The 25,493-nt window shown below is 46.1% G+C and overlaps 11 protein-coding genes across 11 annotated transcripts; 8 read left to right on the top strand and 3 right to left on the bottom strand.

Moving 5' to 3' along the window:
- Positions 1 to 632: 632 nt before the first annotated feature.
- On the top strand, positions 633 to 3,359 carry N7483_009465 (beta-glucosidase; the record flags this gene model as incomplete). The annotated part of the gene is made up of 4 exons (XM_057092892.1): positions 633 to 1,412; positions 1,474 to 1,725; positions 1,778 to 3,195; positions 3,230 to 3,359. The coding sequence occupies 4 exons, from the start codon at positions 633 to 635 to the stop codon at positions 3,357 to 3,359; spliced, it is 2,580 nt and encodes an 859-aa protein (XP_056944066.1).
- A 224-nt stretch (positions 3,360 to 3,583) lies between these two features.
- On the bottom strand, positions 3,584 to 5,387 carry N7483_009464 (MDR family MFS transporter; the record flags this gene model as incomplete). The annotated part of the gene is made up of 4 exons (XM_057092891.1): positions 3,584 to 4,342; positions 4,401 to 4,860; positions 4,914 to 5,251; positions 5,307 to 5,387. 4 exons carry the CDS (start codon positions 5,385 to 5,387, stop codon positions 3,584 to 3,586), a joined length of 1,638 nt encoding a protein of 545 aa, XP_056944065.1.
- A 456-nt stretch (positions 5,388 to 5,843) lies between these two features.
- N7483_009463 (MFS transporter) lies at positions 5,844 to 7,499 on the bottom strand (the record flags this gene model as incomplete). Its single annotated transcript, XM_057092890.1, has 1 exon — positions 5,844 to 7,499. One exon carries the CDS (start codon positions 7,497 to 7,499, stop codon positions 5,844 to 5,846), a length of 1,656 nt encoding a protein of 551 aa, XP_056944064.1.
- A 1,460-nt stretch (positions 7,500 to 8,959) lies between these two features.
- On the top strand, positions 8,960 to 10,887 carry N7483_009462 (cryptochrome/deoxyribodipyrimidine photo-lyase family protein; the record flags this gene model as incomplete). Its single annotated transcript, XM_057092889.1, has 2 exons — positions 8,960 to 10,334; positions 10,358 to 10,887. 2 exons carry the CDS (start codon positions 8,960 to 8,962, stop codon positions 10,885 to 10,887), a joined length of 1,905 nt encoding a protein of 634 aa, XP_056944063.1.
- Positions 10,888 to 11,119: 232 nt separating this feature from the next.
- N7483_009461 (glycosyltransferase family 2 protein) lies at positions 11,120 to 13,646 on the bottom strand (the record flags this gene model as incomplete). Its single annotated transcript, XM_057092888.1, has 3 exons — positions 11,120 to 12,373; positions 12,514 to 13,242; positions 13,338 to 13,646. 3 exons carry the CDS (start codon positions 13,644 to 13,646, stop codon positions 11,120 to 11,122), a joined length of 2,292 nt encoding a protein of 763 aa, XP_056944062.1.
- A 1,237-nt stretch (positions 13,647 to 14,883) lies between these two features.
- N7483_009460 (glycoside hydrolase family 12 protein) lies at positions 14,884 to 16,127 on the top strand (the record flags this gene model as incomplete). Its single annotated transcript, XM_057092887.1, has 4 exons — positions 14,884 to 15,178; positions 15,280 to 15,335; positions 15,402 to 15,823; positions 15,881 to 16,127. The coding sequence occupies 4 exons, from the start codon at positions 14,884 to 14,886 to the stop codon at positions 16,125 to 16,127; spliced, it is 1,020 nt and encodes a 339-aa protein (XP_056944061.1).
- Positions 16,128 to 16,797: 670 nt separating this feature from the next.
- N7483_009459 (uncharacterized protein) lies at positions 16,798 to 17,454 on the top strand (the record flags this gene model as incomplete). The annotated part of the gene is made up of 1 exon (XM_057092886.1): positions 16,798 to 17,454. One exon carries the CDS (start codon positions 16,798 to 16,800, stop codon positions 17,452 to 17,454), a length of 657 nt encoding a protein of 218 aa, XP_056944060.1.
- An 880-nt stretch (positions 17,455 to 18,334) lies between these two features.
- Positions 18,335 to 20,424, top strand: N7483_009458 (uncharacterized protein; the record flags this gene model as incomplete). The annotated part of the gene is made up of 5 exons (XM_057092885.1): positions 18,335 to 18,584; positions 18,661 to 18,712; positions 18,781 to 19,340; positions 19,389 to 19,466; positions 19,529 to 20,424. The coding sequence occupies 5 exons, from the start codon at positions 18,335 to 18,337 to the stop codon at positions 20,422 to 20,424; spliced, it is 1,836 nt and encodes a 611-aa protein (XP_056944059.1).
- A 697-nt stretch (positions 20,425 to 21,121) lies between these two features.
- Positions 21,122 to 21,448, top strand: N7483_009457 (uncharacterized protein; the record flags this gene model as incomplete). The annotated part of the gene is made up of 1 exon (XM_057092884.1): positions 21,122 to 21,448. One exon carries the CDS (start codon positions 21,122 to 21,124, stop codon positions 21,446 to 21,448), a length of 327 nt encoding a protein of 108 aa, XP_056944058.1.
- Positions 21,449 to 21,464: 16 nt separating this feature from the next.
- Positions 21,465 to 22,273, top strand: N7483_009456 (uncharacterized protein; the record flags this gene model as incomplete). Its single annotated transcript, XM_057092883.1, has 3 exons — positions 21,465 to 21,567; positions 22,013 to 22,102; positions 22,188 to 22,273. 3 exons carry the CDS (start codon positions 21,465 to 21,467, stop codon positions 22,271 to 22,273), a joined length of 279 nt encoding a protein of 92 aa, XP_056944057.1.
- A 1,696-nt stretch (positions 22,274 to 23,969) lies between these two features.
- N7483_009455 (uncharacterized protein) lies at positions 23,970 to 25,204 on the top strand (the record flags this gene model as incomplete). The annotated part of the gene is made up of 3 exons (XM_057092882.1): positions 23,970 to 24,682; positions 24,820 to 25,022; positions 25,116 to 25,204. The coding sequence occupies 3 exons, from the start codon at positions 23,970 to 23,972 to the stop codon at positions 25,202 to 25,204; spliced, it is 1,005 nt and encodes a 334-aa protein (XP_056944056.1).
- Between the last annotated feature and the right edge of the window lie 289 nt (positions 25,205 to 25,493).

Raw genomic sequence — 25,493 nt, 5'->3', positions numbered from 1 at the left:
AATAGTTTTTACTCCGCACGGAGAATTCAAGTCTTGCGAAATCAAATGTTTGATTAATGCATGAATTTTGCAGATCACGATCACGCAAAAAGTAGGTTGACGTGGGCGGTTTAACTTGATGGAGTAATTCTTTCATCGGATTAATCTCGGCTCAATAGTCCCCCTCGGCGACGATTGTTGTCGATTCCTAGTTCTCAATGCTGTTAGCCCCTGATGGGTTTGTTTTCGGAAGTGATAATCCGGGGGGTTGCGGGATCGGCATTGATAGTCTGGTTCAGGAACGACTTGTTTAGTTCAAATGACATGCGCCAGGAAGATTTCCACCTATAGATTGTCAGACTAAGGCAGGACTATCACCTCGGCTATGCAAGCGACCTAGGCAGTTCACCCCAACTCTTCAAGGTTGCATACCGTGACGATCCATTGCTCCGTGTCAGGATCGTCGATAACTTGTTTATTCAGAATGGCACGTGGATCTAATTCTTGTGGCCCTGTTGCGGGGAGAATCGAATTACATATCAAGCTGGGACCGAACCTTGTGCTACCTCCTTAACTGTTCGTACAGTGGTCCAGGACGGGTCATCGAGTCTGGTCTGCTGTTATCCGAACAAGCAAACAACTCACTGTGCACCATGACTCGTTTGTTTTGTTTGGCACTCGTGCCTCTTTTGTCCCATCTGTCTGTCGCAACACCTGTTTCTAGCCCAGAATCTGACACCGCGCGACTGGCTCCACGCTATGAAGTGGGATACGAATCGCCGCCCTTTTATCCAACCCCGCACGGTGGTTGGGTATCTGACTGGGAAGATGCTTATCAGAAAGCATACCAGATAGTCAGCAACATGACGCTGGCGGAAAAGGTTAACTTGACTACTGGAACAGGCTACTGGATGGGACCCTGCGTCGGTCAAACCGGAAGCGCACCACGATTCGGAATTCCGAACCTATGCCTACAGGATTCACCTTTGGGAGTCCGAGACACAGATCATAATACGGCATTCCCGGCGGGTATCACCGTCGGCGCGACGTTCAATAAGGGATTGCTGTATGCGCGCGGTGTCGCACTCGGCCAAGAAGCTCGAGGTAAAGGTGTCAATGTCCAGCTGGGTCCTGTTGTGGCACCACTCGGGCGCAAGCCGCGTGGTGGTCGGATTTGGGAAGGATTTGGAGTAGATCCAACTCTTCAGGCCATTGGGGGCGCTTATACAATCAAAGGAATGCAAAGTACCGGTGTCATTGCGGCTCTCAAACACTTCATCGGATACGAGCAGGAGATGTATCGCATGAGCAGCGTTATCACCACAGGTTACTCGTCAAATATTGATGATCGAACCCTACACGAGCTGTACCTCTGGCCTTTTGCAGAGGGCGTTAGAGCAGGCGTCGGCTCGATTATGACTGCATATAACGACGTAAGTTCTCTCAAGCAACTGGATTGGAGTGTGAAATTAATTATTTGGATTTGTATTATAGGTCAATACTTCTGCCTGCAGCCAAAACAGCAAACTTCTCAATGACATCCTGAAAAATGAACTGGGATTCCAAGGATTCGTCATGACGGATTGGCTGGGTCAGTATAGCGGCGTGGCCTCTGCGCTTGCTGGTCTTGATATGGCCATGCCTGGAGATGGCGCTATACCACTGCTTGGAGATAGCTACTGGGCCTCCGAGCTCTCCCGATCTATTCTGAACGGGAGTGTCCCGGTCGGACGACTCAACGACATGGTAAGTTTACCTTAGTAATTCTTCCCTGGGCTATTTCTGACATGTCATCTAGGTTACTAGAATCGTGGCTACATGGTACAAGATGGGGCAGGATGAGGACTACCCGCTGCCTAATTTCTCATCCAATACCGAAGACAGAATAGGAGAGCTTTATCCCGCTGCTCTGTTCTCTCCCACTGGTGTTGTCAATGAATACGTCAATGTCGAGGGCAACCATAACATTACTGCGCGGGCTGTTGCACGCGAGGCAATTACACTGCTTAAAAACGAGGATAATATCCTTCCTCTGTCCCGGAACGACTCACTGAAAGTCTTTGGCACAGATGCTGGAGCCAATTCTGGCGGATTAAATTCTTGTACGGATCAAGGCTGTGACGATGGTGTCTTGACCATGGGATGGGGCAGTGGAACAGCAAACCTGCCGTATCTTATCACACCCCAAGAAGCCATTGGCAACATTACCGACAGTGTGGAATTTTATATCACAGATACTTTCCCATCTGACGTTACCGCCAGCACCAATGATACCGCTATTGTTTTCATCAATGCTGACTCTGGTGAGAACTATATCACTGTTGACGGCAATCCCGGTGACCGACTCGATGCTGGTCTTAATGCCTGGCATGACGGTGATGACCTGGTCAAAGCAGCAGCCGACGTATTTTCCAATGTCGTTGTCGTAATTCACACTGTGGGTCCAATCCTCATGGAGGAATGGATTGAGTTGGATTCTGTGAAGGCGGTGCTTGTAGCCCATCTCCCGGGTCAAGAGGCAGGCTACTCACTCACTGATGTGCTCTTTGGTGATTACAGCCCAAGCGGTCATATGCCATATACCATTCCTAAGAGCGAGTCAGATTATCCAGACAGCGTGAGTCTTATCGATCAACCTTTCGGTCAAATCCAAGATACATTCACCGAAGGCCTCTACATCGACTACCGCTATTTCATCAAAGCCAATATCACACCAAGATACCCCTTTGGCCACGGACTTTCATACACTACATTCAACTTTTCAAATCCTACCATCTCAGTAGTGACGGCACTGAACACCACCTATCCGCCTACAAGGCCCTCGCAAGGATCTACACCACAGTACAACGATTCAATCCCCGATCCGTCGGAAGTTTCGTGGTCCACAGTAACTTTTACTCAAATTTGGCGCTACCTTTACCCATACCTTGATGACCCTGAGTCAATCACGGCGTCGGATATTTATCCCTACCCTGATGGTTACTCTACAACGCCTCTACCTGAAGCTCGTGCGGGTGGTGGCCAAGGCGGGAACCCTGCTATCTATGATGTTGCATTCAGTGCTCAGGTTGATGTCACAAATACAGGAAGCCGATCAGGAAAGGCTGTTGCACAGCTTTATGTTGAGCTGCCTTCCAGCCTGGGTCTTGACACCCCATCTCTACAACTACGTCAATTTGAAAAGACTAGAGAACTGGCGCCTGGACAGAGTCAGACGTTAACCCCTCGATATCACACGCAAAGACTTAAGTGTGTGGGATGTGGTGGTACAGGACTGGATGGCCCCTGTCGAAGGCGAGGGTGTGAAGGTGTGGATTGGTCATAGTGTTGCTGATTTACCTGTCCTTTGCTCAGTTGGTGAAGGCTGCTCCAGCTCCTAATTTTCTCCCTCTCAGCCTTTTTCCCCTTTCGCTTCTATTCTTTCTCTCTCATTCTTGTTTAATCATCTATTACCATCCTCGGATATCTTTCATATTGATGTCTACTAGGTCGACCATGGCACTTTCGCTGTACATATATGTTCATTCCCTTGTTATTATTTTCTTAATTCACATATATACAACTCATCATCCTGATAGCATCCTTCCAAGGTTCTTTTCCCTCCTTATGTACTAGCAGTCTCAGGCTCAGGCTGTACATCTTCAATAACCGGCTGTTTCTCACTTTTCAACCCCGTGACGGTCTCCACGTGCTCCTTATTGAGACGAGTCTTCAAAATGAATGCAGAGACGATGACACCCAGAACAGATGCAACGGTATACATGATCCATAGGTTCCTCATACTCCAAGCGAAAGCTTCCCTCACGGCAAGTCGCTGAGTAGGATCCTCGATATCCTTGATATACTCGATGTTAGCCGCAGCGGATGCACCAGTCATTTTATCAGCCAGGCTTTCCGATACACCAGCAGCCAGAAGCTTTCCCTTCATCTTGCCCATACTGTTCTGGAAAACGACACCTCCAAGGACAATAGAGCAAGCAGTAGCCATATTACGGATAAAGCCGAGGGTACCTGTTGCAGTCGCGGTATCTTCTTGAGAGACCATAGCCTGAATGGCAATGATTGGTGTTTGGAATAGGAATCCAGCTCCGAAACCACTCAGGAATAGATATCCGACAATTTCGCTGATAGAGGAAGAAACACCCAGGCGAATGAATAATCCGTTGCCGATAGCCATCAAGGCCATACCAATCCAGATAAGCTCGAGGTATCTTCCTGTGCGGTGGATTATCATACCGGTGAGCATTCCAGCGAAAGCTTCAGCGAGGACGAGTGGAAGAATCAGAACACCGGATCGCATTGGGGATGCTTCTTTCGCTGATTGCAGGTACAGGGGAACATAGTATTCTCCCGCGATAAAGACCTATTACCACTGTTAGCCTCCTGTCTGTAGGGTGGTATACTGTTCAAGAATGACTTACGAAACCATGGGCAAAGCCTACTGCAAGCGCGGCGATGTTCGAAACACGCGAGAAGATGTTGAGTGGCATGAGGGGGTACTTGGCCAGTCGCTTCTCACTGTAAACGAAGAGGAGAGAACAGAGGGATCCAAAGACAATCAAGCAGATCACTTGCGATGAGCTCCAGGCAAATGTCTCGCCACCAAAGTCGAGTCCCAGAAGAAGCATAAGGGTGAGGCCCAGAACTGACAGACTGCCGAACCAATCGATCGCCTTAATGCCGTCACTCATCTTGGTCTTGGGATTGTGCACATCCAGACAAAAGAGGAGAATGACAAATGCAATTCCAGCAACTGGAAGATTGACCCAGAAACACCATCTCCAACTGACGTATTCTGAGAAAGCACCACCAATAAGCGGACCAATACCACCGGCCAACGCCCACATAACCTCCATCAATCCAAGATAGAGAGTCCGGTGTCTGCCAAGCAATCAGAAAATGAAGATACAAAAGTGACCTTTGACTGAACATACCGAACACTGAAAAGATCAGAAATGATAATCGTCACAAGCTGAAGTAATCCACCAGCAGCAACACCCTGCATAGCTCGACCCGCAATTACCATCTGCATGTTAACAGCAACAGCGCAAATAATCGAGGCGATGAAGAACCAAGCAACGGCAATCAGCAAGATGACCTTGCGACCCCAAATATCAGAGAGCTGAGGCCAAATGCAAGACCCAGCAGCATTGGCAAGAAGATATGCACCACCGATCCAAGTATATCCAGCCGCAGAATTCAATTTCGCTGCGATAGTGGGAATAGCAGTCGCCATGATAGTCTGATCAAGTGCAGCGACAAACATGGACAGCTAGAGTAATTTTATTAGCATATTTCTCTGTCAAAAAAGTGATAATCCATCTTACAGAGAGGGCGAACATGATCGCCACAATGCGAAGTTTTCCTCTGTGAGACGGAGCCTCAATTATCTCCATGTCGGATGCCATCTTATCCCTTATTTTCTTCTCAATGAACAAGAACTGACGTTGAAACTGTGATAAAATCAAACACGGCTGATTTGGAAAATATTTTTTTCTCTTAAATAGACACCCCGCCCCGTGGCGTCCTATCAGTTTTGCGGTTGGACCCGCTGACAGCCTAAATCCGGTAAGACTTGTCAGAGTACGGGGTACACATACGGCAACGCTTGGACAACATGAGTCACTTTAATCCTTCTTGGCAATGGCTCGGGGTTTGATATTATAAGAATTGAATTGAGCGATATTGAAAGGATCTCTATCATGATTTGTCAAGTATTTACATTGGTGTTCAACAAATGTTCATTGAAGTCCAAACGTTGATCTTGGACTTGCACAGAGACTGGGCATACATGCATCCAGCGAATGGATTGTGAAAGAAGTGAAAGAATGAAAGAACCCTGGAACTTGAAGAAAGTGACTCATTCATTTCGAGCGCATCGTAGCAATTCTCTCCATTTCAGCCCCCTCCTCGGTTAGGGAAATTGGCTCCTGGCCAATAGGCTGAGATGTTTTCTCCTGAACTGAATTCTCTCTCATCCTCTGCATATGCTGATCCGACTCGGCAGAATACTTGCAGCGTTGACGAATGGCAGCCCCGTACTTATAGAACAGAAATGGAAACGGCATGCAAAGCAAGGACAAGAACGCCGGTATCGACGGCGCCCAGTGAATACCAATCCCGTCATACATGTATGTTGCAATGATTGGAAAAACAGCTCCAAAGATCGATCTCAGAACGGTATTAGCCGCTAACACAGATGCAGCATAGATGGTATACGAGTCGATCAGATAGTTCATGATACCCAGGTATATCAAAATCACGCCGAATCCGAACGGGGCTGTGCCGATAATGCTGACGGACCAATGGATGGAGGGATAATCTGTCCATGCGAACCAGAATTGACTGATGGGGATAGCCAATGCACCAGGCATACACTGGATAAGCCTTATTTCTGGGGGAGCGTATCCATTGTGAAGGTCTTGGACTTTCATATAATGGAAGTTCGCGGGGATGGTACATATTATCCCAATGATCATACCAATCATAACTCCAAGGAATGCTAGGCCTCCCACACCAGGGTTCCAGCCACGGATCTCCTCAAATACAATAGGGAAAGCGGCAAAGAGCATATACAGAGTTCCATACACGATCGCCACATACAGCGCAGAGAGCATAACAATCGGTTCTCTCAATAAAAGGACCAGCGGTCTGGACAAGGATCTCTTCAGAAGAGCACTCAGTGAGCTTCGTCCTTTCTGGAGATCAATTTTGCTGATATAAACCTTCCCTGTTATCTGAGAGAGACGTTCAGCACGTCGAATTAAAAGCACGGGCGCATACGTCTCCGGAATCAACAAGGTAGTCAATACCCAAACGAAAGCAGAAGTCGCAGCAAGAAACCCTTCCACCCATCTCCACCCTGCCTTCATACCAAGAAACCCACCAATAATAGGACCTAGCGATGGACCGAGGAATGGAGCCGCAGCATATAAACTCAAAGCAAGACCTCGCTGTCTCGCCGAGAAGCAATCGGAAATAGTTCCACCGGCATTACTCAATGGCGCCGATCCAAACGAGCCCGCAAAGAAACGGAGAATACAAAGTGACCAAATATTTGGTGCAGCGGCAGAACCAGCTAAGAACGCTGCCATGCCAATCAAGCTGATAAGGAACGAGATCTGCCGACCACAGACTTCACTAAACGGGGCCCAGAATAGTGGACCAACTGCAAAACCAACAACATATAGCGATAACCCCAGCGTGGCGACCTCAGTCGATATATGGAAATCGGCGATAATCTCATCCAGCGATCCACTGTACGCGGACGATGCTAACGAGACGATCAAAGTTGACGACGCCGCAACGAGCGTGATGCATATTTTCCTCGAAAAGCTAAAACGTTGTGGATCGCGACTGTCATTCGGGATCCAGGTCACAGCGAAAGGATCATCCTCAGTACCTGAACCTTGATATTCGTAATTGAGAACATCTTGCGTGATTGCGCCATGATCGACGAGCATGCGCCAAGCTGGGATCTTCACGGGATGAGCTAGTGGATTGCCATCTCTACCTGCCATTTTGGTTTACGAGGGAGGTGAGGGAAGAGATATTGAAAATCCGGCCATGATTTTCAATGAAAAATTTCAAGTTGTCCATGTAATCTGGTATACCCTAGTAATCGTGGACCATTTCATGCAGCCCGTGTGCACGTTTTGAGTGCATTGGGGCCACACGGTCCACACCGATACTCGGAGTTCGGCACCCGTGGAGTTGGTGGATTCTAAGGTTCTTACCGTCATTTACAATGCATCTACCCAGATGGAAACTTGATTTCTAGCATGAAGGATCAGTACTTTTGATAATGTATCATATTCATGAAGATACTATTACGAGGCAGACAGGCAATAATTACTATTTGAGCATATGGCATGCACATCAATATGCAGTTATTTGACAGATTTTCAATCAATCTAATCTTTCTAAATCGTGCTACGTATGCTTATCTGCGCCGAGCTAGACCGACATCTTGAGGTACTGGTACCTATACGGACTATACTCGAACTGATCAGCATTTGAGAGCATAGAGTTTGATACATAGGATGAATAATCATTAAAGTTGAAATAGATCTGGGAGTGAATTATTATGCCCGTATTCCCCTTGAAAAATGAAGCATTTTAACCCGTATAGAGCTGTTAAACGGTTAAACTATTTGAATGAGATATAATGAGCGTTGAACTGAAGAATATCCTCAAGTGTTAGAGCTCAGACTCTTCTCTAAAACAAGTCGGCTTATAATAGTCTGAGAAGACTCGAAATTACTCTAGATTTATATCCCATTTATTGGTAAGAACAGTCGCAGATGTTACTACGTAGTAGTTATGCCAGTGGAATAGAGAGCGCTGAAAAGTAAAGACAAAACATTTGAACAAACTAATTGGGAGTCAATAACGCTAGTATATTGTGGATCAGACAAAAGCTTGAATATAAGTCACGAATCTTGAAGTTGGAGCACTGCATGTGGAGTGTCATATAATAATTCCTCGCGGTGATTGCAAATGACTATGACATTCACATATAAGCTTGGGCCGGATTGAAGTTACTCAAGCGCTGGCGCGCAAGATCAGGTAGCCTCAATTTTATCAATTGATCAAACTTGAAGTCAACATCAGAAAGTCCTTAAATTATATGAGATGACGTCGTACAATCTCCAGGGCTTGATGGACTAACTTGAAGTAACACGACCCTTACCTTAATGTCTCATTCAACAAATAAGCTTATCTACACTTTGATCTCGGAGGTTTGCCCGAAGCTTGCAAGCAAGGTTCACGCAGATTGACGTCATGCATTTTAAGCTCACGATCCAGGGTTCATGAGTATATAAACCTGAATTCATGCAGTCTTGATTCTTAATCATTTCAACCCTGTTTCGATCCTTTCTACGTCCCAGCGTCTACATATACTTACTTTGTCAACTTGAAGCCATCAGGACTCAAGCCTCTTGCAAATCAACTCAACATCTACAACATTTGAATCACCATGTCTCCCAAAAATATAGTCGTGCTTTACTGGCATCGCACTGATCTCCGCCTCCACGACTCTCCAGCTCTCCACGCCGCACTCTCCCTTAACCCCTCAATCTTCATCCCTGTCTGGACCTGGGATCCGCACTACGTATACCACTCCCGTGTAGGAGCCAATCGCTGGCGATTCCTACTAGAATGCCAAACCTCACTATCAAACTCATACAAATCCCTGAATCCAAATCAACAGCTCTGGGTTGTACGCGAAGGACCAACGAGTGTTCTTCCGAAATTATGGAAAATATGGGGCGTGACACATCTAGTCTTCGAGAAGGATACAGACTCGTATGCAAGATCGCGAGATGAGGAGGTTCAGCGACTAGCGAAAGAAGCCGGAGTGGAGGTTGTTATTCGCATGGGACGTAATCTCTTTGATCCGGATGACCTAGTTCGAAAGAATGGAGGCAAAGCGACGATGAGTATTTCTCAAGTGGAGAAAGCAGCTGAGAAAATCAATGGTGGCAAACCCGATAAACCGGTTGCGGGTCCGAAGGAGATCCCTGATGCATGGGGAATGGAGAAGATGAAAGAGGTAGAAGGGATTAAGACGGAGGAGATCGATGCAACTCCCGATCTGAATGCGGAGGTTCGAGGCGGTGTGGAGAATCAGTATGAACGGATAACAGGACCGAAGGGGGATTTCGGCGTCCCGACGTTAAAGGAGATCGGGATCTCGGAATCATCGGTGACTACGCCGCATCGGGGTGGAGAGGAAGTGGCGTTGAAGATATTGAAAGAGTGCGTGGAGGATGAGGAGTATGTTGGACGGTTTGAGAAGCCGAATACCTCCCCCGCGGACTTTGAGCCACAATCTACCACGCTACTCTCACCGCATCTCCACTTTGGGTCTCTGTCTGTGCGGAAATTCTGGTGGGATGTGCAGCATGTATTGGAAAAGCGCAAGGGCGCAAAAAAGCCTACGTCGTCTGTGCCTACTAATTTACCGGGCCAGCTTCTATTTCGCGATATGTACTTTGCGGCGCAGGCAGCAGTGGGTCCGGCATTTGCGACGACCCATGGAAATCCTGTTGTGAGGTTAATTGATTGGCATTTACAGTCGAAAAATCTGGAGAAAAAAGGTACAGATGACAAGAAGGGTGATGGCACACGCGAATACACTATCGATTCCCCCCAAGCAGAGGAATGGTTCACACGTTGGAAAGAAGGTCGAACGGGCTTCCCGTGGATCGACGCTCTCATGCGGCAGTTAAAGCAAGAAGGGTGGATCCACCATCTCGGTAGACACAGTGTTGCCTGCTTCTTGACGCGTGGCGGGTGCTACGTCAGCTGGGAGCGGGGCGCCGAAGTATTTGAGGAACTGTTGATCGATCGTGAGTACTATACATAGATTCAGTCCACATTCTGCATGATTACGGAGCACATCCACTTGCCAAGAATTTTGAAGTTTGGGGAACAGGGCTGATCCATTGGATAGATGAAACCGCTTGTAATGTGGGTAACTGGATGTGGCTGTCATGTACAGCCTTCTTTGCGCAGTTCTACCGTTGTTACTCGCCAATTGCTTTTGGCAAGAAGTGGGATCCGCAGGGAGACTTGATTCGGAAATATGTCCCCGAATTAGCGGACTTTGATAAGAAGTACATCTACGAGCCTTGGAAAGCACCGATTGCAGATCAGAAGAAATGGGGATGCCGGGTTACGGGAGACGGAAGTAATTCGAAGTCGGAGGATGGTCAAACCTATCCAAAACCGATGTTTGATTTCGATCAACGGAGGCAGATCTGCCTCGATAGTATGAAGAGCGCCTATGACGTCGGTCTGCATGGAGCTGATGAAGACGTGATGAATGGATCATGGGAAAAGAAGTTCCACATGGATGAAGGGAATGAAAAGTCCAACAAACGCCAAAAAACAGAAAAATGAATGGTAGATCGGGGGGAAAATGTGTGTAGAGATGAAAGATGAGAAGAAAAACAAACACCAGATGAACACGAATGCAGACTCCGCATATCCGAGTCCCAGGTTGTACAGATGATAACCGCCTGTCAAAAACAAAGAACATGAACGTCCGACCTGGAGTAAATGACCTGAATTCGTGTATCGTAACTTGAACTCCGCATGCCATATGTGATATACATTAATACATTAAAAGAGATCACCAGAAGAATGAGTAAACAAAAATCAGGATCGTGGCCACCGTGGAGACGGTGTACTGGAGCTCAAACCACGCAGCCTGGCCACCAAAAGCAATCTTCTTACTCTTGGTGGTTGGGTGGGCGACTCCGGTCTTGGGATCACGGGCCAAGAGGTCCTCACGCTCTGGCATTGAAGGAGGGTCGATCGCGTAGGAGACCGGGGTCCACAGAGATGTGCATATAAAGAGGAAGGTCAATGGAGGCCAGAATGCATGAGTGATCAGGCACTTAACCACATCCTTGAAGCCATGGGCAACATAGAAACAGCGGTAAGAGGAGATCACTACTGCGACCAGCGTGACGTAGACGAACGCAAAGTGGAAGAGAGCCATAAAGTTAAATAGAATGACTCGAAGACGCACGAAAATGTTCTTTCGGGTCTTGGGGTCTCGCTCATTCAGAGCGGAGCCGAGGGAACCTGTGGGCTTGAAAGCCTGGGTCTGACCACCAAGCCACTTGGGCAGCATGAAAGAGCGAACAATGCACAAGGCGATGTAGGGAGACATCCACAGCTGATAGCGAGATCCTCGCTGACCGGTATTGTAGCCGGCGGGGATAAACAGGGCAAATTCGCAGACACGGTTGGACAGCGTGGCGGCAAAACAAGCCCAGATCAGCCAGTGAAGCTCAGTCTCGTTGGCGTAGGCGACAAGTTGCTTGCCCCAGAGCAGAATGATGGGGATGGCGAACAGGGAGGCCGTGAGCAGAAGGGTGTATAAGCTCAGAGTGGCATAGAGGAATCCAGAAAAGCGCTGAGCAATGGTCATCCGACGAACGGCATCACCCCAGATACAGAACTTCAGCTTGAATGCGGTATCGACAGTTCCGATGGCCCATCGAGTTCGCTGCTTCAAATGACCACCATAATCCTCGGGCACGGTACCGAATTGAAGCGGTTCGTGAATATAAGCAGTCTTCCATCCTTTACCCAGCATGAGCGTTGATGTCGCAACATCCTCTGCCAAGGAGCCAAGAGGGAAATTGCCAATCTCATCTAGCGCAACGCGACGAACCACATAGCCGGAGCCCGTGCACCAAGCAACGCCAAGGGCATCTTTGATAGGTTCAATAACATGCACGAAAAAGTCCAAACTCTGAGCCAAGGGATCCGATGCAGGGGTGTTATAGAAAAGTTGCGGAGGACAAGCAAGGGCCATTTTGGGGTCCACCAACAAGTGGGGAACCACTGCACGAAGCCAATCTTGTTCAGGAATCTAAAAAAACACAGGTGAGATATTAGCACAAGGCTCGCGATGGTAGTATGGCATCATCAGCGGGTAAGTGGGGGAATCATGACTCGCAAGATCATAGACTCTCGATCCTGCCGAAGGGTAAGAACAACTTCATGACTTACCATATCAGCATCCAATGCGGCCATAAATTCACCAGCACCTCCAGGAAGTTTGTGAACCTCATCCAGACCGTAGTTGAGGTTACCGGCCTTGAAATGGTGGGGCTTTCCGGGAATCTTCTCACGAGCCATGTAGAAAGCGTTGGGATGAGCGGGCTTCAGTTGGTTAATCATGTCTTCGAGAATAGCCGATTGACCATCATCTAGCACAATAACCCGGAATCGGTCGCTCGGGTAATCTTGGTTCAGAGCGCCTCGCACGGTATCGAGGACCAATTCATCCTCTTCACCGCAGCAGGTCACAAACACATCCACAGTCGGACAATCGTCTCCAGTTAATCGAAGCTTGGGGCGACCACGCTTCTTCAATGCAAGCATTGTCCAGCAGTTATGCATGAGGGAGGGGATAGCAACGGCGATCTCAATTGCGACGAAAACCCAGGCTCCGGCGTAGGTGACATCCGCCTCTCTCTGAGCCATGATGATACAGTAGATTCGCAAACCCAAGTAAAACAAATAGATACCGGTATTAGCGAACGTGAGGAACGGAGTGAAGAAGAAGACCCAGCGCTTCCATCCTTTCCAGGTGTCTGCATCATCTCGATCACTGATCCGGGCAATTGATGCGGAACCAGCTTGAACCCATTCCTTGGCGTATCCGGGAGAGGCAGGTGTATTGACGAGAGGTGCTACCAGACTCTGGAGACTTTGCTGCACGGGAGTATTTTGATACTAATCGATCCCGGTCGGCGTCAGATGTTAGTTTTTGTTTGCTTTTTTTTCCTCCGCGGGGGAATCATCAGGTCGAGACTGGGAAAAACACCTACAAGAGTTGGCGATGTCGAACGAGACTCATACGGTGAGTTCATCCATGTTTCAGGGACATCAGAGGTTCGATTTGGATGTAGCCAACCTGGAGAACCATATTCGGGCGGACTGTTACGGGTTCCCGGGCCTGGGCTTTGTGTATGGCCAGGTCGAAATGGCACGACAGGTCTTGGGGAGGGAATATCATGGAACTCAAAGTCAAAGTTGCTAGGGCTGGTCGGAGGATTCTGAACTCCATGATAACCATTCAAAGTGGTCAATTCCTCTTCCTCTTGGGAATAATAACGAGGGTCCCGTTGCCCATTCATAGTGAATTAAGGCGAGCCGCACGCCAGGGTTAGGAACAAAGAATGCGCTAATGGGATCGAAAGGGAGATAAGATCGAATATGCGGGACTTGGCAAAGTAAACGAGAGATTTGACACAAACGAGTGTTGTTCAAACTGAGAGAAAGAGAAGTCAAGTTAAAAGAGGAAAAAGAATTGGGGGGGAAAAGAGAAGTGAATCCTTGACCACACACAAGTGATGGGGCTTATCACGCCGATCAGAGAACCTGGGCCTTTAGTTACAGGTACCAATGCTAGGTAACCAGTAAAAGGAGAATTTTATGGATCAAATTTGAATTTTCTTTTTTTTTTGGAATTTTTCTTTTTTAATTAATTTATATTTAATAATATTTTTTTGTCTCTAATTTACCAGTGAAAACCCGTTTAGACGTTTTTAATGATATTTAATCGGGTATAAATAGAACGTTACCCTGGTTCCATTGCGTCCCTCCCATCCGCTTTCGTCATGATTGTCCGGTCTATCGAATCATTCGTTCCCTAAGAGAACTGAATTTTCAGATTTCATATTTATTGAATAAAATAAAATAAATAGTAAAACCCCCGAATTCATCATTGCCTTAATCCTTTTGCCTGAATCACTTTATGTGGATTTGTGTGTTTTATTCTATTTATTTCTATTTTTATATCCCGGTTAACCCGATCCATGGTAGATTTCCCTGCATTTCATTTGCATTTATTATATCTGTTAATATAAAATGAGAAACTCTTGAAATTTACGTTTGAGATAAAGCAATAAAAGCATCAGCTTTGACTCGAGAGCTTGGTATCTAACCAATCTAACTGGTCGGATGATCCTATCATGTACAATGCATCATAACCGCTTTCGGGTGGTACTACGCAGGGGGGCGAAGCACTTCAGTGCGTTCAAAGTGCGTGGCGCGGGATCCACTTAGTCCAATCGACCATCGGGCTAGTTCCTTGTTATCCCACACGGCATCTCCCCTAAGGGTTCTTAATCAAGGGTAACCAGGGTAATCAGGGTAATGTGAACGGAGAAAGTCTTGGATTCCCGCTTTAGTACCTGCCGCTAAACCACAACCAGATTTCCGTTTTTTCTTTTCGCGTCAGACAACCTGAATTCTCCTTTCTGTTATCAGTGAACACTTTTTTTTGAATACAACAAGAGAGAACAATCAACATAAAAGAATTCACATCTCAACAATACCCCCCCATCCACCTTTGGCTGATCACATCCAGTCATGGCGCTTTCTTTACTGGTCAATGCTGTCCTACTGGCTATCCCGCTAGGAGGATCCGTGGGGACTCTCGTCGGTATCGATGCCCACCTAGCAGCCACCGGTCAAAAACCACTTTTTCACAGTGATGGCGGCGACTCTAGCTCAGGGGGAAGTGATGGAAGTGGAAGTTCAGGAGGAAGTACGGGCGGAGGCTCAGGAGGAAATGGCAGCACCACAAATGACGGCGTTACTGTGACTCGATACTGTGAATCATCATATGGTATCTCACCACCATCATCGGGTGAATTATTCACATGTAAGTAGATCCTGGAGATCATGATCCTCCGATCGAGGTGTTCGTCCACATCCTGGACGATCACTGATCGCTCTCTGAATTATCCGCTGATCATCCTACAGTCAATCCCAACCAGTGGGGTGTCACAGCCTCAACCACAGGCGGTTTGTGTATGAATGTAAGGGCCCTTGTTTCACACCCATTTCATTTTCGACTTGTTCATCTCTAACTTGACCCTAACTAGGTCACAACATTCAATAACGAGACCTACCCCACCAAGACAACCGCTCCCGAGTGGTCAGTCACCTGGCAGTACGACGTTGGTCCAGAGACACAGCCCGTTCACGCGTACCCCAATATTCAAGTTGACGATGTCCTTCCTCTGGAGCTGGAGAATATGGATGAGATCGAGTTTGCGCTTCACTGGACCTATGGAGTAGGCACGACAGCTGCATCAACCACAGACGAGACAAGCCTCAACACTGAATCACTCCAATGCAACGTTGCCATCGATATGTTCTTTGACAGTGACAAGACTACCGCACAGAACAGTACTTCCGCTGAATTCGAGGTCATGGTGTGGTTTGCGCGGTTCGGTGCCTCGTCAGATCCCATTGGGTATTCTGAAGGTGTGGTAACCACCCACACGGTGAACGGCACAACCTTGTAAGTGACTAAAGCACATCTGAGATATAATATTTTATTCTAACACTCTCTCTCTAGTGATCTCTACAGCGGAACAAATTCAAACAGTCAGAACGTGTTGACTTGGATTGCTGCCAATACCACAGAGGAGTTCAGTGGTGATATCTATCCTCTCATCACCGATCTCTACTCTCTGTCTGGCAGCAACTATCCGGCCAAGACAGACTACATGGGCATTTTCCAATTCGGAACCGAAGCATTCTCAGCGGACACGAATGTCACCTTCTCAGTGTCGTCGCTGTCGATCGATATTAAGAAGTCATAAACTGACTGAACCTGTACATAATACTGCATTTAATTTTGTGCAATACTCACGAATACTATGTTTACACTGGCGATTTCGGCTCATCCAAATTTGAACATTTATTACATCAAAATACGTAATAAATTTGGGGATAGAATTCTATCAAACTTGAAGTAAGAGATGCCTTATCATAAACAGGAGTCTAAAGCACCAACTCAGCTTAGGTCGGGGATAATGAACTTTTTTTTTGTTATTTTATGTGTACTATCGGACTCGTTCTGTCTAGTCATTTTCTCACATCCCCAAAATAACACGGAATGAAGGAGATCTAGATGGCGATGCGGTATGGGGTAGGTAGTTGTAGGTCAACTGTCATCCGATGTATCAAGTGAAGCCATTCGTAGGATCTTACCTCTCCTCCTCCATGCACCCTGCCTAAAATTGTCCTGGTTTTCAAAATCAGAGACTCCCAGGTTTGTTCCGCTCCGGTACTCTTTTTTGACATCTACTTAGTGAGATTGAAGTATATCCCGCTTTGAATATAACTCCACCAGCTCCACATATTAAGGATATCACAAGGCTGGGACTTGGCTTCAACATTAATCCCCGCACTAAAACCATAGCCTTGTCTCTAATTCTCTTCTTATTTTGCACTTTCAAGTTCCTACAATCCTCTTCCCAGGGCTACAATATGGAGCACATCAAAACTTACAACCTAACCGTCTTCCCATCCCCCTCTGACCCCGAAAATGGCGGAAACCCAACCACCATCTTCCTAGCTGATACACTCACCGCATCAGAAATGCAATCCCTCGCTCCGAAACACAAGCATGAATGTGGCTTTATTCTCCCCGCTCCAGAAAACGACGCATCATGCCACTACACAATGCGCTACTGGGTCCCGAACCACGAGATGAAGATGTGCGGTCATGCCATCGTTGGCGCAGTCTGGGTGCTACGAAATCTACAGCTCTTACCTGACGCGCCGAGTATTCGGATTTCTACATTATCAGGAGTAGTGGAGGTGCGCGTAGTACCCACTGGCAATCCTGACTCAACCTCGGAGACTGCACCGTCCTCACATTCTATACTTGTCTCCCAGCCTACAGGTATAGTCGAAGATATAGACCCAGAGCACATCCTCGAGATCCTGAACAGTCTCGATCTCAAAGAAACGGACCTGGTCCCCGGACTAAAAGTACAGAATGCTCGGACGGAGAGTCCAATTGTTGTGAGGCAAGGATGGTTGATGGGGAAACCGTCGGAGATTCGGGTTTGGTTTAGGCGGGAGTGCGGGGTGCTTGTGGGGTGTTGGATTTCTGGGGAGGTTCGGTGGGTGAAAGAGTAATCTTTTACTTCAAATTTGTAGTATATAGTAGAGGGATTATCAAGTTGGAGAAGGACCTGTAAATAAAGGTAAAACTTGAACTTGAAGCGGTCGGGTTTCCAAACCGATGGGATCTACTAGTAGTATGTCAGTGGTCAGTTATATGATATATCCATCATGATGTCGCTTATGACTTCCAGTGCCAGTGACTCGGAGCAACAGAGAGCACAGTTACATTCTGGCAAATTCGTGCTAGATATGCAAAATCAGTTGATACTACCATGCTGGTAAGGTAGCAAGATGTTGAAGCGGAGAATTCGGGTAATTGATAACATGTTGCTGTCAATCAATTGTCGACCTCATTATCTTGAGGACATCGTGGAGACGAACCGGACTACCGACGGACAACTAGATTAGCCTACACACTATACGAGAAACCGAAGCCGCCGGGATTTACTATGCAGAAATCAATATTTTAACTCCCCGGTACTTCATTCGGTCCATTCAGGGGTATTAGTGGCTGCATCAGCCGATGCTTGTTTTCTTTGCCGAGCACTTTCACTCAACATCGCTACAGCGCCTATCGTAACCCGTTAAGGCACAAGACTCTTAGTACTAGACCGAATTCATCTCCCCAACCCCAGCCATTTAACTAATTGCCGCATTGCCGAAGGAATCAATTCTGCACTTATCGCTATGTGGAGTCTTTCTTTAACCCCGCTTCCTAGTAACGAGATAGTATTGGAGGAAAAGTGTAGATAATTTCCGATGTATTACTCACATTGTCCGACTTTTGATAAGCTCATGCGATCCAGAATGAAATATTTAAAGTGTTAAAGTCCCGAATGGGGGGAGTTGGTCACTTGATAGTCTGGGTTAATTCATCGCTGCTGCCGTCACGATGTTGTTGCGTCCATTGGTCAAGGGCCTTGCGGCTTGTTCGATTATTCTTGCTGTCGATGCAAAGCGACCTCAGGGTAGCTTGAAGAGAGCGAGTGCCTCTGACTCTGGGGAACTTCATGATTTCCAGGTCGCTCCGCCTGTTCTGACTCCATCAGCGAATGGGAAAGGCAAAAATGAATATGGATGTGTCGTTACGCAGACGTTGATGGATTTTGACTTTGCCAATAGCTATGGCACACCATATGTTGGTATGTGCTTTGTTCACTGATACAATGAAAGGTGGAATGCTAATTGAGTATTCTACAGGATTCTATACACCTCCAGACTGTGACTTCAACCGAGTTACAATTGAGTTTACATTGACATCCAAGGGCAGGTAAGACTAAATTTGAATCGGAGATCTCCATTAATGTCAAGAGCGATAACTAAGAACTTGAATTTCAGACAATATGATCGCTTGGCTCTTTTATACTTCAACTCCACCGAAATTTGGAGAACCTCCACAGCAGAGCCAACCACGGATGGAATCTACTACTCCTACACAAAGGAAATGCACCAATACCTCCCTCTCTGGAAGGAACCTCAAAAGATTATTTTCGACCTTGGAAACATTGTCAACTCCGAGTACACTGGAATCTTGAACACAACTTTGACAGCTACCTTCTTCACTGTCCCCGATACCCCCGCTGCAGCCGATCAGATCTTACCTATTTCCCGCCTTCTCGGATCTAGCAATGAGAGCAGTGTGGCTGTCTTGCCTAGCGAGAAGACTGCTGTCTCTTACACTTTGCCCCAGAATCTCAAGCGCGCTGTGATTAGTGTTTCGGCTTGTGGACAGGCTGATGAGGAATTTTGGTACCAGAATGTCTTCTCCTCTGATACCGAGACATTCGTGAATGAGTCTAGTATTCTGTATGGTGATGGACCCTGGAGAGAAGTTCAGGTCTTGATTGATGGGATGCTGGCTGGTGTCTCATGGCCATTCCCAGTTGTCTTCACCGGAGGTATGTGCACTGATCTTTGGACCGATCTCAAAGACTAACAACGGGTAGGAATCGTACCTGGATTCTGGAAGCCAATTGTCGGTATTGATGCATTTGACTTGCGTGAGCATGAGATTGACATTACTCGTAAGTGACGGAGTATTAATTTCTTTCTGGAAGAATTCGTTCGCTGAAACCTCTTGGAACAGCATTTATCCCCTACCTCTCCGATGGAAAGCCTCACACATTTGATCTCCGTGTTATGGGCATCAATGATAATGGTGGCGAATACGCTACCATGTCCAATACCACAACCGACTCTTGGTATGTGACTGGCAAGATCTTCTTGTTCGAGGACGAAAAGGGTCATGTCACCACCGGTACCATGCCAGTTATCAAGGACCCTGCTCCATCGCTTCATATCACACGCTCACTTGCACTCAACGCCACCGGCTACAACGACACTCTCACAGAGACTACCACGGCTAAGAGGTCGCTATCTATCAGCAGCACAATCAAGACCTCCAGTGGAAAAGAAGAGGTTTCTTGGAGTCAGGACATCACATACGAGAACTGGAACCAGCTTTCAGACTACGGCTGGTTCCAAAGCACCGTGCAAAAGACCACAGGAACTGATAAAACGGGCTCAGGCATCGGGTACTCTGTTTCATACGATTATCCAATCAACTGTGACTGGTGGTGGATTGAGTCAGGCGAGGACCTCGGTCTTTGGGGAAATATTTCCCGCGCGCTCACCTTTGATGTTGGCGGACCAGCGGTTTTCCCCAACGGAGTTCAATCATCGGTACTTGATACTTCAGCTATGAAGGCCCAGTCTGAGTTCTCTACTGTTGAGAAGACCTTTGCCAATTCTGGTTATGGCTCAAACTTGTACACTTATCAGTCTGCGACTGGAACTTACTTCAGTGATGATTTGAGTACCACCAGCCCAACCGAGAACTTTGGAAGCTTGAATCAGACTATGACATTGAAGGGCGTGGCATATGATGGTTCTGTTGAGAGCTATTCTCGGAATGTTGCAACTGTCAATAACACAATTACCCATGATAACCAAGTCTTTGAGTTGGGAAAGAAGTCGACTTGAGATGTTTGTGGTTTGACTCGAAGGAGATCTAGAATTAGAAGGGCAATTGATGTACTTTTCATGGTTGTTTCATTTTCGAGGACTTGCTATATGCTTAGTGTACATCCTCAAATAGATAAAGCACTTCTTCCATGGATATCCATTGTTCTTGATATATGAATAGCCTTGAAACATTTGGAGGCATTGTGTTCCAAAGTTATACTATTCTCGCTTGAGTCAGACGACTCGTCATCCATTGTTTTTGCGGCTTGTCAATCGAGCATCAATGAAGTGATTGCTTTGTCCTGGTGTCTAAATAGAGACTCAAGCTCACTTAAAATATTTTTTCCAATATTCTTTGTGGTGATTGACCTCGACTAATGAATTCTCCTGAACAATTGATGGCTCCCTTTCAGAGTATTATTAAACTCCTTTGTGAAGTTGCTCATTCAGCTAATTATATTCTAGTGTGAAAGACTTGTACCCAATGAACAACTTTATTTTGAGCATCCAGACCGGTTACAATATTGAAGTGAGTTGCTTAAATAGAGCCATGTTGTCCTACAATCTTGTGGTTCTTCAAGCCATTCAAACTACCAATTGACCAAATCAACATCATTCAGCTCCATCTGATCTACAAAAAGAACTTTTGTGAAAACAAATCTCTTCATATACAAACCTTTACACTTATCTATACCAATAACAACACTAGTCCATCATGCCTTCTACAAGAAAGCGTACGCGTGCTGCAGGGCAACCCGCTGGTGACCCGGCACGAAAGAAGGCTAAATTAGCTGATGGTGAACTTACCAATGGTCACGGTGAACACATTGTTCAGCCTGACTCTATATATGAGCCTTCATCTGAGGACGCTGAGGCTGGACCCGCCTTTCCATTCGATGGAGTTGGACCCGCCCCTCCTACAGGAGATAACTTCTGGATTTCCTATGGTGCTATAGGGAATATCCCTCTCGGTATTCATAATAAGCAGGTTGCTTCATGTGATATTGAGTTCTTACAGGTTGACCCCAGTGCATGGCCATGAGTTCAACCACTCCATCATGCGGCTAACCTATGTACACCCACAGGCCCAGGATACAGCTCATGCACCCGCAGGCACTCAAGGTGTTATCCTTGATTGGGATGTCCATAATGGAACTGACGGTTTTTCAGTTCCAGCTCATATGCGCGTTCAAAACTTTAGCTATGCCCCTCCCCCATAGACTGGCTAACTTTGTTCAGGCAATTCCACTTGTTCCAGGTAGAGGACGACGTAACCGTCATAAAACTGTCGGTGATTTTCTTCGTGTTCTTGCGCAATCTGACCTCCTTCCGTCTGCGTTTACTAATTGGCAGAACGTTGCTGCCGTCGGATGTAGGGATTGTTCGTCAGTCTCCCCCTTTCATATGTATGATATTCTCCCTCCAAGTTTCTTTTTTGCTTTCGCCTGATGGTATGACTACCTGATTCTCTTTGAAATCTTTCAAACTAACGCTTTTTAAATTACAGGTCCCAATATCTAACCCTTCTCAACGATGCGAATGTCGTCGATATCGACATCGGAGGTGCAACCTTAGACTACAAATTCTTCCACTTTGTACACTGAAGAGGGAGCGTTCCCCGATGGAGTTTATCGCGCTCGTTTCACCAACAACTATGTGCGTGCGGCTATTCCTGAGATCAATTACGATGGAGACAGTAAGTTTTCTATTCATTTACCTTGTAACATCAACTTCGATTTGCTAGTCAATGAATCTGCTAACTTGAATTCTTCTTATAACAGTTGCTACATGGGACCCGACTACTTTTGCAGCATTCGATGAAGAGGCTGCAGAATATAATTCGATGTTGGCCCGTACTATGCCCTAGACTAATACCTAACCATCGGACAGGCCGGACCAGTTTGGCTACTAGTAGTCGCCATTCCGCTCCTCGACCTGCCTTCAGTATAAAGCAGCACTTCCAACATTTGAAGATTAATCTGTTATTATTTCCAAGGTTTCTTTAACCTATTCTTGCAGTTATTTGGTACATCGGAGGGAGAGAAGGGATTAATAGATATCATGACTCGGACTTTTTAGCATCGGATTGTTTATTATCTGTGCATGAGTGGAGTTACTATTTGGAGCATCTATATGGCTGGGAGGCTCGAGCAGACTAGAGTCTTTTGAGTTTATAAATATTTGAATTGACGATGCATTTTCAAACACATCATACTATTGATCACTTTCCACATGTGCACGTACGTAGTACCTTCTATATAGCAGTATTCAAAGCAGCCAGATCATGTGCCAGTGGCAGAAAGGACAATTGCCTTCCAAATTCATGATAGAATTAATACTATATTTCAATCCTAACTTGAACCTGCTCCCTGCGCAAGCTCTAGACTCACCGAATGCATGTTCTGGTGGGGCTATCCTCGTCCAAGGTTCCGCCATAGATTAGCGATTCGGAGACTTATAGCATCAAAGCCTCAGATGGGATATGGTCAGTTTTGTGAAATTTTGGGATTCCTTTGTGATTTAATTTGGAAAGCACTTATCCCTCAAGTTGATCAGATTCTCTACGGACTGGTATTAGGGATTCGTTCGGGATATATGATGTAAGGAGGCCACAACTTCAAGTTTGGAAAAAGTTCATAGCGCCGGATTTTCAAGTTGGTCTTTTACTCCCAACCTTGGAACTCGAATGATCTATTTCAAATTCATTATACATATTTCAAATTTTCTACAACATAATAAAGTTACTCTAGTGCATACAAAGAGGGTGACAGTCAATCGTAGGATCTCCACCTAGGTATTGATTCACTCATGATGACCAAGTCTTTGAGTTGGGAAAGAACCTTGGAAGTCGACTTGAGCTATTTACCGTTTGACTTGAAAGAAATCTACAAGAAAGGCAATGAATGTGATGTCTCATGGTCGTTTCATCTTTGAAAATTTTCTCTGATCAGTGTATATCTTCAATTAGATGACGCACTCCTTCCAAGATTGAAAGCTATACTATTCCCGAGGTCTTACTCCAGTCAGATGACTGGTCATTCATTCTAAGTTGTTTTTGCGGCTTATACGGAGTAAATTGGGCACCAATTGAGGAATTTCAAGCTTTTTCTCCTGGTTGAGTCTAAATAAAGACTCAAGCCCACTTAGAATAAGTTTTTTTACAGCGTTATTTGTGCAGATTGACTTCAAGTTCGAATTCGAGTAATGAATCCTCCAGAGCGATCGATTACTCTCTTTCAGGGCATTATTTAATCCCTTCATATAATTGTTTACGCAGCTATCTATATTTGAGTTTCAAAGACTTGAGCATTCAAGTTGTTTACACCATTGAAGTGAATTACTTAAATAGAGCCATCATGTCGTCCTACAGTCTCATGGTTCTTCAAGCCATTAAAACAACCTTGGAGCAAGTTAACAAAATTAATCCCATTCAGCTTTATCTCATCTATCGAAAACAATTTCGAGAAAAGAATTTTTCTGTATATAATTGTTTACACTTCTCTATACCAATAACCTCGGAGCGACGCTAGTTTAAGTTCATCATGCCCGTTACAGGAAAGCGTATGCGTACTGCAGGGAACCATGCTGGTAACCCAGCACGGAAGAAGGCTAAAGTGTCTGCCGCTGGACTTATCACTGGAGCTGCTGCTGGAGCTGCCGCTGCAGCCGATCTTTCATCTGGGCTTTCATCCGCACGTTCATCTGTGGAGGACCCTGAGGCTGATGAGCCCGGTACTGCTGCACCAGCCCCTGCACCCGCCGCTGCAATCGTGGTAGGAGAAAATGTCACCGCTGGAGGAAGTAAATATTGGATTTTCACTTCTATGCGGGATGTCCCCGTGGGTGTTCTGAATAAGCAAGTTGCTTCGTGTTATATAGAGTTCTTGATGGTAGATGGAGGGGAAGTGGCAGAGGGAGAGAAACCGCCTAAATTCAACCACTCCATTATGCGGCTGAACTATATACACCCACAGGCCCAGGATAAAGCTCATGCACCCGCGGGTACTCGGGGCGTTGTCATTGATTGGGCTATCCATAATGGGACTGATGGTACTACAGTTCCATCCCATGTGCAAATTAAAAACTTCAGCTATGCCCCTCCCCATAGCCGGGCTAGTTATGAACAGGCAATTCCAGTTATGATAGGGAGAGGACGTAGCTACCGTCATAAAACAGTCGGTGATTTTCTTCGCGTTCTTGCGCAATCTAGCATCCTTCCGTGTGCCTTCACTAATTACGAGAACGGTACTGCTGCGGTCGGATGTAGGGATATTATGTGAGTCTCCCCTTTCAACCTTGGAAGTTTCATTTTATATTCCCCTTCTTAGTTTTCTTTCCCTTTCTCATGACTTAAGGATTACCTGATTCTCTATGGAATCTCTCAAACTTGAACTAACTCTTCTAAAATGATAGGTCCCAGTGGCTATGCCATCTTAACACAGCGAACGTCGTCAAGATAGCCATTGGAGGTGAGACCTTAGACTATGATTTCTTTAACTATATCCATATTAAAGATGATGCAACGATAATTTACCCCAAGGAGGTTAATCGCGCTCAGTTCACCGAAGACTATGTGCGTGTGCCTATCCCTGAAATGGATTACACGGCTGATGATAGTAAGTTTTCTATTCGTTTTTCTTGTAATATTAACTTCGATTTGCTACATACCTAGTGAATGCATCTGCTACCTTGAATTCCTCCCATAAAAGTTATTGTATACAACCCGCTCACTTTTGTACCGGACCACGATTGGGATGACCAATATGACGCGATGGTGCCTGCTCTTCCCGAAGAATAAACATCAGGCTGGCTGCCAGTGGAACAGTTTGCCCAGCAGCCACTGCCAGTGGCATTATGCTACCCGACCTGTTTGTATTACCTACCAGTAGGTAGACAGCACTACTTCCATTGTTCGTCCATTATTGTTTTCTTTAATCTGTTACTGTAGTAGTTATTTGGTATATGTATATGAGCGAGAGAAAGGATAAATATCATACGTTTTAGGCATTAGATTCATTTATAATAGGATCATTGCCTTCCAAATTTGTAGAAGTTATACTATATTTCAATCCTAACTTGAACTTGAA

Source organism: Penicillium malachiteum, assembly GCF_028827825.1.
Source record: "Penicillium malachiteum strain IBT 17515 chromosome Unknown utg000004l:1.0-4883003.0:1.0-4884900.0, whole genome shotgun sequence".
NCBI classification, from domain to species: Eukaryota; Fungi; Ascomycota; class Eurotiomycetes; order Eurotiales; family Aspergillaceae; genus Penicillium; species Penicillium malachiteum.
The sequence above is the reverse complement of the archived record's forward strand: the minus strand, read 5'-3'. Positions and strand labels throughout refer to the sequence as shown.